The sequence below is a fragment of the Aspergillus pseudotamarii genome, assembly GCF_009193445.1.
Source record: "Aspergillus pseudotamarii strain CBS 117625 unplaced genomic scaffold BDV38scaffold_124, whole genome shotgun sequence".
In the NCBI taxonomy this organism is placed as follows: Eukaryota; Fungi; Ascomycota; class Eurotiomycetes; order Eurotiales; family Aspergillaceae; genus Aspergillus; species Aspergillus pseudotamarii.
The window spans coordinates 484-15400 of NW_022475138.1; the positions used below are offsets into that span (position 1 = coordinate 484).

The window sequence follows — 14917 nt, forward strand, 5'->3', positions numbered from 1 at the left end:
CAAAAGCTCTTAGATGTATTACCAATATAGAATAAATCATTTGCACCAAGCAATAATTATAAAGAGTGATTCTGTTCTAAAAAATCTGGATGAGAGATGAGCAGTCAGGAATAAGTAGATATCACCATCTAAGTATTTCACAATGCAAGTAGAACATTTGTCATACATAACGGCAGCTCAGGAATTAGGTAGTTATGCATCGATTAAATAGTAGACCGGATTTAGAGTTTCATAGTTGACTTTAGGTTAACACATTCAATGGAAATAATTAGATGACGACCAATCGGCGCATCACGAGGTCTTCCCAGTCAAGGTTCATCGAACCCACCATCAGGGCAGTGTCTTCCATTTCCATTACAATTTCATTTCGTTTTTCCTCTGGCCATCTTCTTCGTTTTAATCTAACTACTCTAGGCGGGATGCTACATTAGTAACGAATTTGGGCTTTTCCTGTTCTGGCCTACCATTTCATTTGATACCATATTACCATTACCAGTAAATGACTGCCCTATCGTCGACGGTAGAAAAGACACTCATTGAATACACCCCAACTCGCTGTATCATACCTCTCACACTGGTATTAAACTCTCAACCATCCCTTTGCGGGCCAGGAATCGCAACCATGTTCTTATAGCTGGCCCGTAATCGTACCTCCTCCCCGCCGCATAGTCGTCATCCGCGCGCTGGGTTTGCTGCTCGTCCCGAATCGCTGCTTGCAACACCTGCTGTTCATTGCACAGCTTCTGTTGCAACTCGACGATTTCTTGCGCGGACAACAAATTGTACCTCTCCAATACCACCGGAACAATTGCCTGGTCGATAGACTCCCTTGTTATATCAAAGGACTTTTCCGGCCCCAGAATAGTGTTTTCAAGGATAGAGCTTGCAAGGGGCAATTCTGGGTGGGCCACTGCAGAAGCTTGGGTAGTTAAACGCTGATTAAGCATCTCCAGACACTTTATATTGACGGCTAGTTTACCAATAAGGTCTACAAGCGGGTCCCTAACGAGACTGAGGATTGAGAATTCAATCTGATCTTCTTCATATTCAGTCATCCTGGTGATAAGGTGCGGTTTTACCATGCCCAACCAATCCTCATTGGGGGTACAGGGTCCTGTGACTCACGTCAGCGATTTGTTCCGTAGGCTTCTCATGCCGTCCTTCACGTACCCAGTGCCTGGGGCTGGCGTTCCAGGCCATCGAACTTCCAGACTTTCCCCAACGCAGGGACATACGCGATAAAGTGGAACCCTGCGTCTATTTCAGTTTCATCGTGATTGCCCTTACTTGAACGAGAACACCTAGATGTCGCCTCATGTTTTAGTTGAAAATCTGAATTGAGCATATCCATCTTCCTATACTTAAGGTCAGATACACCCCTCGTGGCGAAAAGAAACGATGAAAGGCTTGTTAGCGAAATCCAACCTTGCAAATGAATTATGTATTCGTTTGACAAAATCATAATTACTGATCGCATCTCCTCTAAGCGCAGGAGTAAACGGCATCGTAAAGTCCTTGAAATGCTGTAGGTTATCCCCGAGCTCGATGCCCTCTATATTATTGACGATGTTTAGTAGGGCCACACTAGCGCAAGCATTGCTGGCGGTCTAATTTAAAACTATCAGCAACGAATTCTTCAGTAGTGTTAGAGAAAGGCTGGAGGCAATGAGTCAAACCGACCTGATTTGCAAACCAAAGCCCTTCTGGGCAGCTCGCTTCTTGCTTTTCGGGGTCATCTTCCCGCCAACGAAACAGGAAGATCAAACCATAAACAGGCTTGCTATGCGGCCAAAGATGCTTCGGTTAGTAGAAAACGGCGACCATGCTCAATATTCCTTACTTTAAGAATGCCATCATCTCTTCATCTAGTGATACAACTTCTTGCACTTTGACACCTTTCACCCCGAACTCTCGCAGCATCACATTAAAAAGAGCCTTATAGAGGGTTAGCACAAACAGGGAAACCGATTACCAATAATAGCAATTACAGGCTCAGACTCCAGCTCACAAAAGCCATTCCAGCTTTCCTTCTCCTGTGCGGTTGCTGGCCGACATGGGTCGTTAGCGGCGTTATCTAAGTGGTTGGTCATGGTTGGCTGACTATTCAACCGTCGTCGTTTAAAACCCAAAGCCATCCGTGTCATCAATGTCCTCGAGAGTATTGAGATGCAGAGATTCGAGAGATCGTAGATGCAATGCAAATATGAAGGACTAGGGTCTGGTATATGTTAGATATATTACCATCAAGTAGGCTAGGTTATCGTAAAAGAAGCGTTACTATACTGCCCGCCGTCATAAATGAGGGGCGGTTAAGGAGAGAACTTAGGTCATGAAGGGATCAAGACGACTAGATAGCTAAAGGGTAAGACGATATAAACCAACAACCAATGGCGCCAAAACAGAAAAAGGAAGAGAAAAGGAAGGGGGCTGGTGCTTGTAAATCCTGAGAACACTACCGAGGACAACGTGCGTCTATAGCTGACAGGTTAAAGTCGTGAAGTACTTCAAGTTAGCATTTGATAGGTATGTACTACTAAAGCGTTGCTACCCATAAGCTGGCCTGACCGCCCATACCGGTGGTTCCGTTTCCCCATTGGCTGAAGCTACCTCGCACGCGACTCCACGCGTTGAAGATTATTGTCGGACCTGCGTCCTTGCACAGTGATCTTTTTTTCCCCCTTCTGCTTTCTCTTTTTATTTGCGCTTTAGCCGACTTAGCCTTTCAAGTCGGTTTTGAGATCGATTTTCAGTGGGTGGCGACAGGTAAAAAAAGGTCTTTGTACGGTATCTGTACCTAACACAAGGTATCACAAGAGTGCAAGGACCTTCCAGACCGGCTAAAAGATAGAGGACCTCTTTTCTACTGAAGGTACGCTTGTATCGGCGCTTAGACCTATAATAGTGAAGAGTAGTTTGTTATTTTGTGCATTCCCAGATATGCTGACTGATTGTATAGGTGATATCAGTAGACCGTGGGTGCCCCGCGATCACAGCATGCCATGAATGACACTCCTCGACTTCGGTCTGCTTTCCCTCAGACTCCCCAGACGTCGCAGAAATCGCGAGCCTTCTACACCTCTCCTTCTAAATCCAAGCAGCGTGATACAGGACTGCGACAGTCCTCAAAGGCATCGCCGACAGCCCAAGATGCGACTTTGCCACTTATCCCAGTTGAGCTGATAGATGCACCATCTCAACGACTCTATATAGTGGCTTTTTATGTCGCGCTCAATGCTTGGCGGCTTTATGAATCTTGGAAAGCCTCGGATGATTTAGATGCAACCTGGCTATTTCTGAAGTGGGCTTGTATTGATGGAGTGTTCCTTTTTGGGCTTCAGGCCTTGCGCATACCCTGGCTAGAATGGGCTTTTCCTACAACCCTTGCAATTTTCCTGATACATGTCGTCGGCAATGTATTCCTCATGTTTCGGATTCCGGTGTGTGGAGGCCCCTCCCATAACAATGGTCAGACTAACTAACGTTGACTAGATCCCAATTGGTGCCTGGGTATCAGGAATAGTCAAATTAGCCTACGATAGAGAGTTGTCGATATCAGAACGGAGTGTTAAGCCAGGTGATATCATTCATAATGCCTCACTCATACTGGGAAAACAAATAGTTCATATACTGCCTGAAGGGTGCGATTCCCGCAAATTTTTGCTTTTCAGTCCAAAGTACTAATGATCTTAGATCTGCCGTGCTGAATCCAGACCAGACACCTCTCTGTATAGATTCAGAGAAAACCGCTGTCAATTTGCCCATTCGAATCAACCAGACCGACCCTATCTTGATAGAGCTATTCCGCTTGGATTTTACTAGCGGCGGCAATGAAACGATAACGATATCTTCAAAGCAGCTGAAGCAGATGAAACGCCAGGCAGGCAAGAATCACCATGGTTCTGACACTGATTTGCACCGTGATCTTCTACTTCCGATTCGGCGGCCAGGTATATACCGTCTCCAAAGGGTAATAGATGAGTCCAATCTTGACGTTCGTATGCGAAGGTCAGATGCACTTGTTGTATCATGTCCTCGGGCATCAATTAAAAGTTCCCACACCCATAAGTGTAGAGGCGAGCTGTCTAATTTGGTCCTGACGGTCGAGGGCACACCGCCGCTGAAGATCAAGTACAGCAGACAAATAAATCGTCGTGACCGGGGCTTCTCTTTTCAAAATATCCAACCAGATTACTTACGGTCACCGTTACTGGGTCAGAGGAATATTGGCACCCTTTTTAGTTCGCCAGAGCCAGACGTTGCTTGGGCCCAGAGCCAAATCATTGAAGTACCGTTGAACGAGTCACTGAACCTCGGTGGGAAGTGGCTTTATGCGATTGAAGAAGTACATGATGGCTGTGGTAACGTTGCCAATTATACAGCATTTTTGGAAGAGGTCGATCGACTACCCACAAAATCCTTGTCCCAATGGCATCAGTTCTCTGTCCATGAAAGACCCCGGTTATCTTTGTCTGGATGCAATGACCAGCATTTCATAGAAGTTGCACGAGGGGACAGTGTGGATCTACCTGTCAAGTTTCACCAGTCGGGTCAAGGGTATGACGAAGATGGGCCTTTTTCTATCATATATTCTTTCAACAACGATCACGACACTGCTGGCGATATGCCTGGTAAAGTCCGAGAGCTGTCTTTGAAGAGTCTGAGCCAAAAACCTCAAATAAGAGATCCAGGGTGGTATGTTTTGGACGCTATTTCTAGCCAATTCTGCTCGGGCGAAATTTTGGAACCATCGTCCTGTTATTTACATAACCCTCCCGAACCTGAGCTGGCTATCAAGTATGAAAAGATTTTTGACAAATGCGCAAACAACCCGGTCGGCCTGTTGGTCGATTTAGATTTGACTGGATCCCCACCGTTCCGGCTCCGGTACGTCGTTGAACATTCCAAAGGCATTGAGACCAAGACTCAGTTGATTGAGGGGTTGCGGACTCAGCTGGACCTCACTCCGTCTGAAGCGGGTTTCTACCGCTATCGCTTCTTAGATATCGCAGACACAGTGTACGCTCCGCGACCTCTCAAAGATAAAGCCCCCGTTCTGGAGCAACACGTTAAGCCTCCTGCTTCTGCTCATTTCCTTGGGTCTAGAGAGGTGCGGAAGGCTTGCTTCGGTGAACCTGTGTCTGTGGATGTAGCCTTGCTTGGTGAAGCGCCATGGACTTTGCAGTACGAACTTGTTCATAATGGCAAGAAAACCAAGTACGTTTTGGAAACAGAGAGGGAGGTGTCGAGCATCGTGACCGAAAAGCTCGTCAATGGCGGCGAATACAACCTTGTGTTAACGAGTGTCAAAGACCGGTCAAACTGCAAACGAATTCTGAAGGATAGTATCCAGATCGACGCTCGACCAAAACCGCCACAAGTATCTTTCGGGGAGATCGAGAAAAGTAGGAAATATTCTGCCTTGCAGGGCTCTAAAGTCGATATTCCCCTCAGGTTGAGCGGTGAGCGACCATGGACTTTGAAGTACAAAACAAGCTATGATTCTCTAGTTGTTGAGAAGACATTCTGGCAGGAGAACAGCGCTTTGGCTGTGGGACACGAGGGGCGTTATGAACTCCTCGGAGTGACTGATGCTTCCTGTCCTGGATCTGTTGACCAAGCTGCTAAGGTATTTGAGATTTCCTGGATACCTCGCCCGCGGATTACTGCCGTGGACGGTTCTCCGATAGGAGCAGGCGGGCACAAAGAGAAACGCGATGTTTGCCAAGGACAAAATGACAATCTCGAGCTTCGATTGTCAGGTAATCCGCCATACAGTATAAAATACGAACAACAACGCAAGATTACTCGTGGTTCGCCATCTGTCCGACTGCAAAATCTGAGGACAGTTCTTCATGCGGCTTCCATGGAAATGGATACCTCGGAGGCTGGACTGTACACGTATACATTTACGGAAATCGGTGACAATCTCTACGACCATGATCCCAGAAGCAACCCGGTGGTTGTGACGCAGAAGGTGAACCCTTTGCCATCGGCGCGATTTGATGCTCCTGGCCGTATCTACGGTTTCTGCAAGGAGGATGTCAGCGGCGAAGAATTGATTCCCATCACTTTGGATGGCGTCCCGCCATTCTCCCTTGAAATATCCATAAAACATCATTCGAAAGCAAAGCCGGAACTTGTGTCAATCTCGAATATCATTGCAAATAGACACATGCTTCCCATACCACGGCGTCATCTGGACCTAGGCCAGCATGTCATCAGCATTCACAAGGTCAGAGACGCACGTGGATGCCAGCGGGCCACTGAATATGGCGCCTCATCTGTGAGGGTTGCAGTCTCCGACGTGCCTACCATAATACCTCTCGAATCCAAGGCCGACTATTGTGTTGGTGAACGGCTTTCTTTCTCGCTTTCAGGACATGCACCATTTGAGGTATTCTATACTTTTAATGGAGTTGCCAGAAAAGCTACTTCCAGGACAACAACTTTCCGTCGCATCGCGGAGAGACCTGGTGAATTCACCATCACCGCTCTAAGCGATGGTGCCAGTGGCAAATGCAAAGCGCACAAAAACGTAACGAAAACCATCCACGAGATGCCAAGTGTTAGAATCAGCAGAGGCCAGACATCTATTGTTGATATACACGAAGGTGGAGAAGCAGAACTTCAGTTCGAGTTCTGGGGGACGCCACCGTTTGAGTTCACGTGCGTTTTGTCCCTACCCTTTTTTATCTACCACCAAGCATCTGAGTACTAATTATCTTGTAGATATATCCGTAGCTCAATCGCCCGCAGGGGGAAGAAAGCGGAAATACTTGACATTAAGCATGACATATCTTACGAACATATCAAGACCATTAAAACCTCGGACGAAGGAACTTACGAGGTTGTGGCAATTAAGGACAAGTTTTGCTCAGTTTCATCTCAGACACATTTAGAGAAGTCTGAGAAACCAACTGGGCCATAGGTTAAAAGCAAAGAACGATACGTGGTGTAATATTAAATGCTACAGGCGTCTCTGTTTCCATATTTTACGTTTTGTTTCATCCCTCTGTATGTTCGTGCGTACTCTTCCCCTTGCCGCTGCTTGTTTAGATCTCGAATGCTTGCATTGCAAAGACGCTCTTAATATTGTACACATGAGAATATACCGCCAATTTATGAGCTCTACTCAGTGCCAAAGACTTCGATGCTATCGACTAGACCATGTCCTAACCTCCATATTTCGTTGAGGATAGCATCACGATTGATCGTAATTTCGCCATCTTCTTTTCTAGCACCATCCAATGTCGATGGGGATGACGAGTATGTCAATTTCAGGCTCCAGCTCTTCGGTTTGGTTGTCTGTGGGTTCCAGAGCCCTGCAACTACATCACAACGTTCATCGCCATGGAAGAAGAGGATATTTGGGCTGAAGCAAGCCTGCAAATCGCGGACAAAGGGCCTCAGGGCATTGAGTTCGGCAGCCTGGCCTTTCTTGTCGGGCTCATTCAAGTTCTTGTACTTTAATAATGACGTTGGTCGATCATGCAGGCTTTTCGAGCGCAAATTGATGATGAAATCATAAGGTGCCAATGATGTATGGAATAAGTCGGAAACATCAAGGGTAGGCCCGTTTTCCTGTACCAACCTTACAGACCCCTTCGCCAACATGGACATCCGAGCTGCGACTACCTTCGGAGGCATTTCGTAATGTGTCCAGGTTACTCCGTCGGGATCTATGTCAGAAGCCACAAACAAAGCAACAGTATTCATCGCAGGGTCGATACTTCGCCATCCAGAAAAGCGAGTACGTATTGCTGTAATTGTATCCTGATCAAGCTCTCCACCCAGATCGACAATTAATGGATCTTGCTGCCAGTCCCAGCGCGAAAGGAAATGGAGAGTCCTTAAAAAGCCGACCATAACACTGGAAGGAGTGTCCCACGGGTATGGTTGAGTGAAAACCCGAGCCACCACCAACTCGACTAGCTCTTCATTAACGTGGCCAGTAAATAGGTGGCAATTAAACCAATGTTTGACAAGGCGAATCGTAGGTGATAATAAGGGAAATCGAGTGCATAGGGTACGAATTGCTTGGGTCAGACGAGGAGATTGGATGAAAAGTCGTTTGTACGCCGATAGGGTGTATGCAGCTTCTTGCTTTATCTGCAGGCTCGCCCCTTTCTCCTTCAGCTGGCGTTCTAGCAATAACTGCTCCCGATCATGATGAATCCTTAGCCGGAAGATCACACCCGACGTGTGGGATATGTCCAAAAAAGCCTTGTTTAGCGTTCGACTTAATTCGTTCTCTAGGCCAACTTTACATGACGAAGCGTTTCCAGATGACACCAACGAATCACCTATCTTAATTAAAAATGCCACTTTTGTCATCTGGATAGCCAATAAATCATCCGGCCACCTCGAGGAACTTTCGAACTGAAGAACAATATCCACCGGATCGCGAATGAGGCCAGAAGCACTCTGGACACGAAGAGCAGAGTATCGACCAAGCGGACTAGCCAGAGCCAGCTGCCTAACAGTCAACGGCACTTCCTCCAATGTTTGAAAAGACCTCTCCAAAGAGTTAAAAGCATCAGTGACCAACTGGAATGCAGGGTTAGAATACAAGAATATTCCATCCCCGCTATTGCATAGTTTTTTATCGAATTCGTCGCCGATATAACCGATCTCGTCTTCTGCATAATTGAAATGACGATGGAGGATGTACACCAAAAGTTGATATACTATAGAGGGAGAGGACGGCTGGTCAGACCAGACTAAGCTCTCTCGAATAGTACCGTCTCTGAAACGTCTTAACTCGGCCTTTTCCCCCCAGAAAGACCGAAAAGTTGCCGCTTCCTCTTTCTGTTCAGCGAATGGACCATGGTCAACGACTCGCGTAGCATTTTCAGGATTCAAGTTCAGCCCAACATGAATGGTTGCACTCGCTGATTTGCGCGAGAATTTTCTTTCCACAGACCAAGGTTCGGCGCCATGACTGTACAGATAAATAAGCTCCGCTCTGTCGCCTAATCCTGTCTTAAGAACCTCATATATGGCATTGTGATTACGAATGGTTTGATGGACAGTGCCTGAATCAGGCACTGGAAGTTCAATGAGTCGATCAAACCTAAGCATGGGTTCGTTCACCTTGTAAATGAAGACTTTGTCAAAGTTATCATCACGAGACTCGTTCAACATCCTGAGAGTAATGTTTGCTTCATGGCGAAGGAGTGAATAGGACCATGGTGCCATTTTATAAAGTACGTTCAGCCCCCTTTTCCCATCATACAACATAGGCGTACCGGTAGGGGAGGGAATATCAGAGGCGAAAAGTAGGAGCGGATTTAGCAGATTCCTTCCTGCAAGAAACTGAATGGTCGCTTTGAATAGCTGATAGCTACTATACGATTTCAGAAGTATTGGCTTGCCGTTGAAGCCGCCTCCTTCAAATAAAAGAGACATTAAAACAGTCCACTCGAATCCTCCAAACCCACCTTTTTGGAAAGAAGATCCAAATCCACGTTGACGAAGCCATATCCGTCCAAGGATACATGCATCCTTAAAAGAGTCACATATTTGGGCTGTCGAGTGCAGGAGTTTGTGAAAGGGTGCCACTGTAGCTTCGGAACGGAGAGCTGCATTGTAAAAAGGAGTAGGCGCACGAGGTTCAGGCTGGTCCGGTGAAACTTGACGCACGTTATTCTTCATAGGGAGAGTACGAACAATGGGAAACAAAGTGTCTTCAATCGCGGTGAAGATGCGAACTTGCGCTCTCGTGGATTGGGAGCCATTCTTAGTCGAGTCTGTAGGTTCTAGGAGAATAAGCGGGCGAAGATTGTCTCCGTCCTGCTGTGCAAACTTGACATCAAAGTTCAAATTTTCAATATCTTTAATTCCAGCAGCAAGGCATGCGATATAGTATGCCCTCTTATGGAAAAACCGATGATTGACATAATCCTTCTCCTGGAAAACGGTGCTTGGCATCGTGACTGCCAAATCAACAGTGTAAGGCTCAGAAGTTCTGACACCTGTCCTAAGAGCAAAACTCCCTACCACATTGACGTTTGTTGGCTTGCTATATGACACAGTGTATTTTGTATCTTTCCCTGGACGTGGCTCGGGGTATGGAACGATAATGCCATGTGAGCTGCGGAATTCCTTCTCGGCTTCAAAGACGGGCTTCGGGGGTCTTTCGGGAATGTGTTCAATGACTTTCTTCAGCTTATGGAGAGTATCCTGAAGCTTTGACACATGCTTGTCATAGTTTGGTCTTGATTCAGTGAGAAGTTCGTCTAACTGTAACTTGAAGAAATTAGACTTGTAGACACCACTAGCCAGCGCAAGCTCCGCAGAGTGGTCAATTTTTTTGCGTCTAGTCAAACCATCGATACTTGAAGGCTCATCTCTAGCTATGTTTGAGCAATCATTCAAATTTGACGCATTTGATTGCTCAGCTCTCTGGGTTATTTGCGGAGATGGGCTGAGCTTTCTCCTCTTTGCTGTATGAGCCGACATGCCCAAAGATACAGGCTGCAAAAGAGTGAGCGATAAGAAGCGGACTAGCTAGAGAGAGGGAAGGGGGGAAAGGGACGAAGAGGCGCCTCCAGTATTTGCGGATGAAGAAAAGCAAAACTAAATAAATGTCTGGGATACAGTGTGTAATTTTTGATTTTTTTTTTTTCTTAAAACATAACGGCAAGGCTCCGTTATAATCACGTGATATGTAACTTAATCACCATATACGATACACATACAGTTGGGGGTAATTAAACTTTGGATCATCTCGCGATAGTGCAGTGGCATGTGCATCACTGTTAACACCTGGGTAAGAACCAATAACCTGCGATGTAAAGATTTTATACCAACAGACATTTCTTATAACAGTGGGTGGTTGTCTAGAAAATACGGAGTACACTATATCATATTGGAAGTATTCCAATTTCGAAACCCCCCAAAAAATTGTAAGTACAATGTACTGATACAAAAATACCAGTACTGTGACAGTGTACAACTTCATAGTATTACCGGGAACTTAACAAGCACTATACATGGATGAAGGAACATCTTATGTCCAAGAAGGCACATAATATAGCTAAGACAATACTTCTATATATAGATCCTCAATACCATCTCCTCATGTTGATGCTGGAGCATAGTATTTAGGGCATACATCCAGTACCAGGGTAGTGTATCTCCAGTCCGGTCCACTGTATGCAAAAACATGATCATTTAGTAGCGCGCTTTTAAGCTTGACTACTAGTATTCATTAGAAATGATGTACCGGTCTCAGTACAGAGTACAGGCATTTCTATCGTATTACTGGTGTATCGACTTGTCTTATCATAGGCAGTTGCGTTGGATGAGCTGTATATCTTAATTGTAATCTAGTAGTAAAAAATTAAAAACTTGAATAAAAGAATAATTAGGTTCTAAGCTTGGTATCTCTTATATGTAACTGTTTCAATATATGTTTGTAAGATTGTATTACTTAGGCGGTGTACGTCAAGCCATTGCAGCCAACGCGCATTAATTCATTTCTCTATATTTTTCAGGTCTTTTTTGTCCCTTTTCCGTCGCTCTTTCACCGCTTAGCCGACCGCCGTTGATTAGCTAGTACCAAATCTGAATTTTAATTGGTCAATAGCCCATGGTCATGTGACCAAATAATTAGAACCAAGTACTACGTAGTCTAAGCCGACTACACAGACTAAGAAGACTAAGCAGACTAAGTAGTTAAGTAATTCAAGTAGGCTCAGTATAGTAGACTATTCTGCCGGCATAAACAAGTAAAAAATATAGAAAAATGAATTAAAGCACATTGACCGCAATGGCTTGCCGTAGGCGGTGAGCTTCTCTCTGCTTTGAAATTTCCAATATCTAAGAAATATGCCACCAGAGAACAACCAAGTTTCCTAGCGGACGGGGTTCCATCAGAATGGAATGTTATTGGCCAGCTTCTTCTTAGACATCGCCGAAGTCGCTCGTAAGTGGGTATGATTCATACCTTTAATACCTTTAACAGAAGGCTTTCGCGACCATGAAACATTCTTAACGTCTGTTTCTTATATCGTGCTGTTGTTACCTTCTCTTCACAGTTGCCTTAATTATCTGAAAAAAAGACTTTTACCCCTTAATCTTCGATCAACCTCCACGCTCATAATGCTCCAAGACATCGGGGGCCCTGTACCTCCTAATACTGACCATGTATGTTTTACCCCGCGGCCTTTTCCCTACCCCGGCTAGCCTTTGCCGTTCTCAAAATGAAGTACACCATCATAAGTATCCTTATAATATACTCCTCACACCACGATACCTAGGCCTGCGCACAATATGGCTTGTATCACTAATGGAAGCAAAGGCAGTCAGTGTATCACTTCCAACATGGAAAGCCAATGTCGGTTATGAAGAAGGAGAGCCGTGGGTTATAAGTAAGATGCAATGCGGTTACCCTCGATTCTTCGTACACCCGACCATTCAAGAACTTGCGAAAGAGGTCGTGCAATGCTACGGAAATCCAAACACGGAGTCCGCCATGCTGTTTCCTTCCGCCAAAACTGCGCATATTTGTCGTTCATTTATCCTGTCGAGATCACTTGCAGACGTCTCGCATAGCGTGCGTGTTGTAGATTTTATTCCTTCACCACATACAAAAGTCGAGTCAGCACACGTCACTTCGTTCTTGTCAAGTGTGATATATCCAAAGGAACTTGGATCAGTTGCAAAGCAAGTATGGCAGCATACGGGCAATGGTGTGTCAAGCCGTCGAGGTGAATTCTGTCACAGTGCATTGAGAGACGGTTTCCTTGTGGAAAAGAAATCTACTACGACAGAACCTGTAGCCCAGCGGATATGTAAGGGCCCGCGAAGATATCAGGGAAAAGACACAGTAAATAGTGCTTTCCGGGCAGGTGGGGCACATCCCTCACCGACAGAGTCGCCGATGGCCACGGATGGTGTTCGGGATGGGCGAGAACACATCCAATTCATCGAAGAGCGTTTTGGCCGGAACTTGAATACTTCCCTAGCGGACCAAGCAAAAAGAGCTGTGCGCAGACGCATAGCAGGTGTCCTAAAAGCGGATGTGGAATTGAGTGAGGCCCTCAAAAAGACGTCTGGGGAGGGAAGAGTAGCGGGGTTAACAGAATCTGATGTGTTCCTTTTTCCCACTGGTATGAGCTCGATTTTCAACTCGCATCAGACGTTGTTAGCCGCCAGAGGTGCCATGAAGAGCATATGTTTTGGTTTTCCTTACATCGACACGTTGAAAACTCTTGAAAAATGGGGGCCTGGTTGTTTATTCTATGGAAATGGCTCGTCCGAGGACATAGATGACTTAGAGGCGCGATTAGACTCTGGGGAGAAGTTCCTCGCAGTCTTCACTGAGTTCCCTGGCAATCCATTGCTTAAGTCCCCAGATCTCAAGCGTATCCGTTCTCTTGCAGACAAATACGATTTTGCAGTGGTTGTGGACGAGACAGTGGGGAATTTCCTCAACATCAATGTGCTGCCATATGCCGATATTGTGGTCAGCAGTCTAACAAAAATCTTCAGCGGAGACAGTAACGTCATGGGGGGTAGTGCTGTGCTCAATCCCCATGGACGCTACTATTCATCTCTCAAAGACACTTTTGCCCGCGACTATGAGGATAATCTTTGGGCTGAAGACGCAATTTTCTTGGAAAGGAATAGCCGCGATTTTGTGTCAAGGATCGAGAAGATCAATAGCGCCACCGAAGAAATTACAGAAATGTTGAAGGGTTCATCACTTGGTAGGTGTTCTTCGGTCTTTCCAGTTTTAATACCATGCGTCTGACTTGGGACATAGTGAAAAACGTCTTCTACCCCAAATGCAACCCTTCAAGGCCCTTATACGAAGCCTTTCGTCACCCCAATGGTGGCTATGGCGGTCTTTTCTCTGTTACTTTCTACTCAACAGCCCAAGCTGTTGCATTCTTTGATCACCTGGAAGTCCTCAAAGGCCCCAGTCTCGGTACCAATTTTACTTTGAGGTTAGTATTACTGCGCGAATCCTTCAGCCTGGATGGAATTGTGTTAACTTAAACTCAGCTCTCCCTACACCTTATTAGCCCACTACGGTGAGCTAGGATGGGTATGTCGATGTCATTCTGTTCAATTTTCTCTCCTGTTATCACCCTCGTCCATCTCTAACACCCCTTCCTAGGCAAGCTCTTTTGGCGTAGAATTTGACCTGGTAAGGATAAGCGTTGGCTTAGAGGATGTGGCTGATCTCCGCTGTCGGTTTCAACGGGCATTGGAGGCCGTAGCAAAGGTCAAAACGTAGAGAGGAGGGGACAATGACTCAATACTAGTATCCTTCCGGGCTGCATCTGCTAGGTTCTCGATAACGCATGAATAATGCTTCGGATCAATCCAACGAAAGATGGGGAGTCAGTGGTCTTGTCACTTTCAACCGAGTTGAAACATGCTATGCCTAAGGCACTGACGTCGCAGCCAGAACAAGGACGCTATGTTTGAAAGACGTTTGCTAGCATCATGCCTAGCATGCTATTGGATAATAGTTAAACCACTGAGGTTCCATCATAGGCCCTCTTTACGTTCATCTCTCCATGTTTCAATTTTCCCCTACAAAGTCAATGTACATAAGACAAAATGTGAGATAGCGATAACTTAGGTTGATTTGGCAAGTCGTGTGAGAACGATAATGGACCTGACCTAGTGATAGTAAGACATGTGCGAGGGATCGATATATTAAGTAGATCGACGCTGGGTCTCTAAGCGGCACACGGAGGGGTCATTCCGCGCATAGATACAGTGGGAGGTAATAAGTTTTTGGCACACCCGCTTAAGGTTTAGCTGCCAATTTAGGGACCGCCTACTAAATTAGGTATATTCTGCCAGCCCGAAACCTCAAATTCCTACCCTAGTATTTAGTATACCAGCCCTGGGTCTCAATAACAGCCTTTACACAGTGAGACATAGTTGGGGATAA

At 45.8% G+C, this 14917-nt stretch overlaps 4 protein-coding genes across 4 annotated transcripts; 2 read left to right on the forward strand and 2 right to left on the reverse strand.

The window, feature by feature from the left end:
- Positions 1-569: 569 nt before the first annotated feature.
- BDV38DRAFT_276194 (ubiquitin C-terminal hydrolase 37) lies at positions 570-2135 on the reverse strand (the record flags this gene model as incomplete). Its single annotated transcript, XM_032058170.1, has 4 exons — positions 570-1114; positions 1171-1355; positions 1426-1599; positions 1954-2135. The coding sequence occupies 4 exons, from the start codon at positions 2133-2135 to the stop codon at positions 570-572; spliced, it is 1086 nt and encodes a 361-aa protein (XP_031907192.1).
- An 864-nt stretch (positions 2136-2999) lies between these two features.
- Positions 3000-6928, forward strand: BDV38DRAFT_288961 (putative nuclear envelope pore membrane protein; the record flags this gene model as incomplete). The annotated part of the gene is made up of 4 exons (XM_032061144.1): positions 3000-3437; positions 3490-3638; positions 3691-6666; positions 6730-6928. The coding sequence occupies 4 exons, from the start codon at positions 3000-3002 to the stop codon at positions 6926-6928; spliced, it is 3762 nt and encodes a 1253-aa protein (XP_031907193.1).
- Positions 6924-10591, reverse strand: BDV38DRAFT_31361 (rRNA-processing protein UTP22). The gene has a single exon (XM_032063160.1). It carries the CDS (start codon positions 10459-10461, stop codon positions 7129-7131), a length of 3333 nt encoding a protein of 1110 aa, XP_031907194.1. The 5' UTR covers positions 10462-10591; the 3' UTR covers positions 6924-7128.
- Positions 10592-11863: 1272 nt separating this feature from the next.
- On the forward strand, positions 11864-14691 carry BDV38DRAFT_265350 (cystathionine gamma-synthase). The gene is made up of 5 exons (XM_032056349.1): positions 11864-12150; positions 12305-13715; positions 13772-13955; positions 14014-14056; positions 14129-14691. The coding sequence occupies exons 1-5, from the start codon at positions 12106-12108 to the stop codon at positions 14246-14248; spliced, it is 1803 nt and encodes a 600-aa protein (XP_031907195.1). The 5' UTR covers positions 11864-12105; the 3' UTR covers positions 14249-14691.
- Positions 14692-14917: the final 226 nt, after the last annotated feature.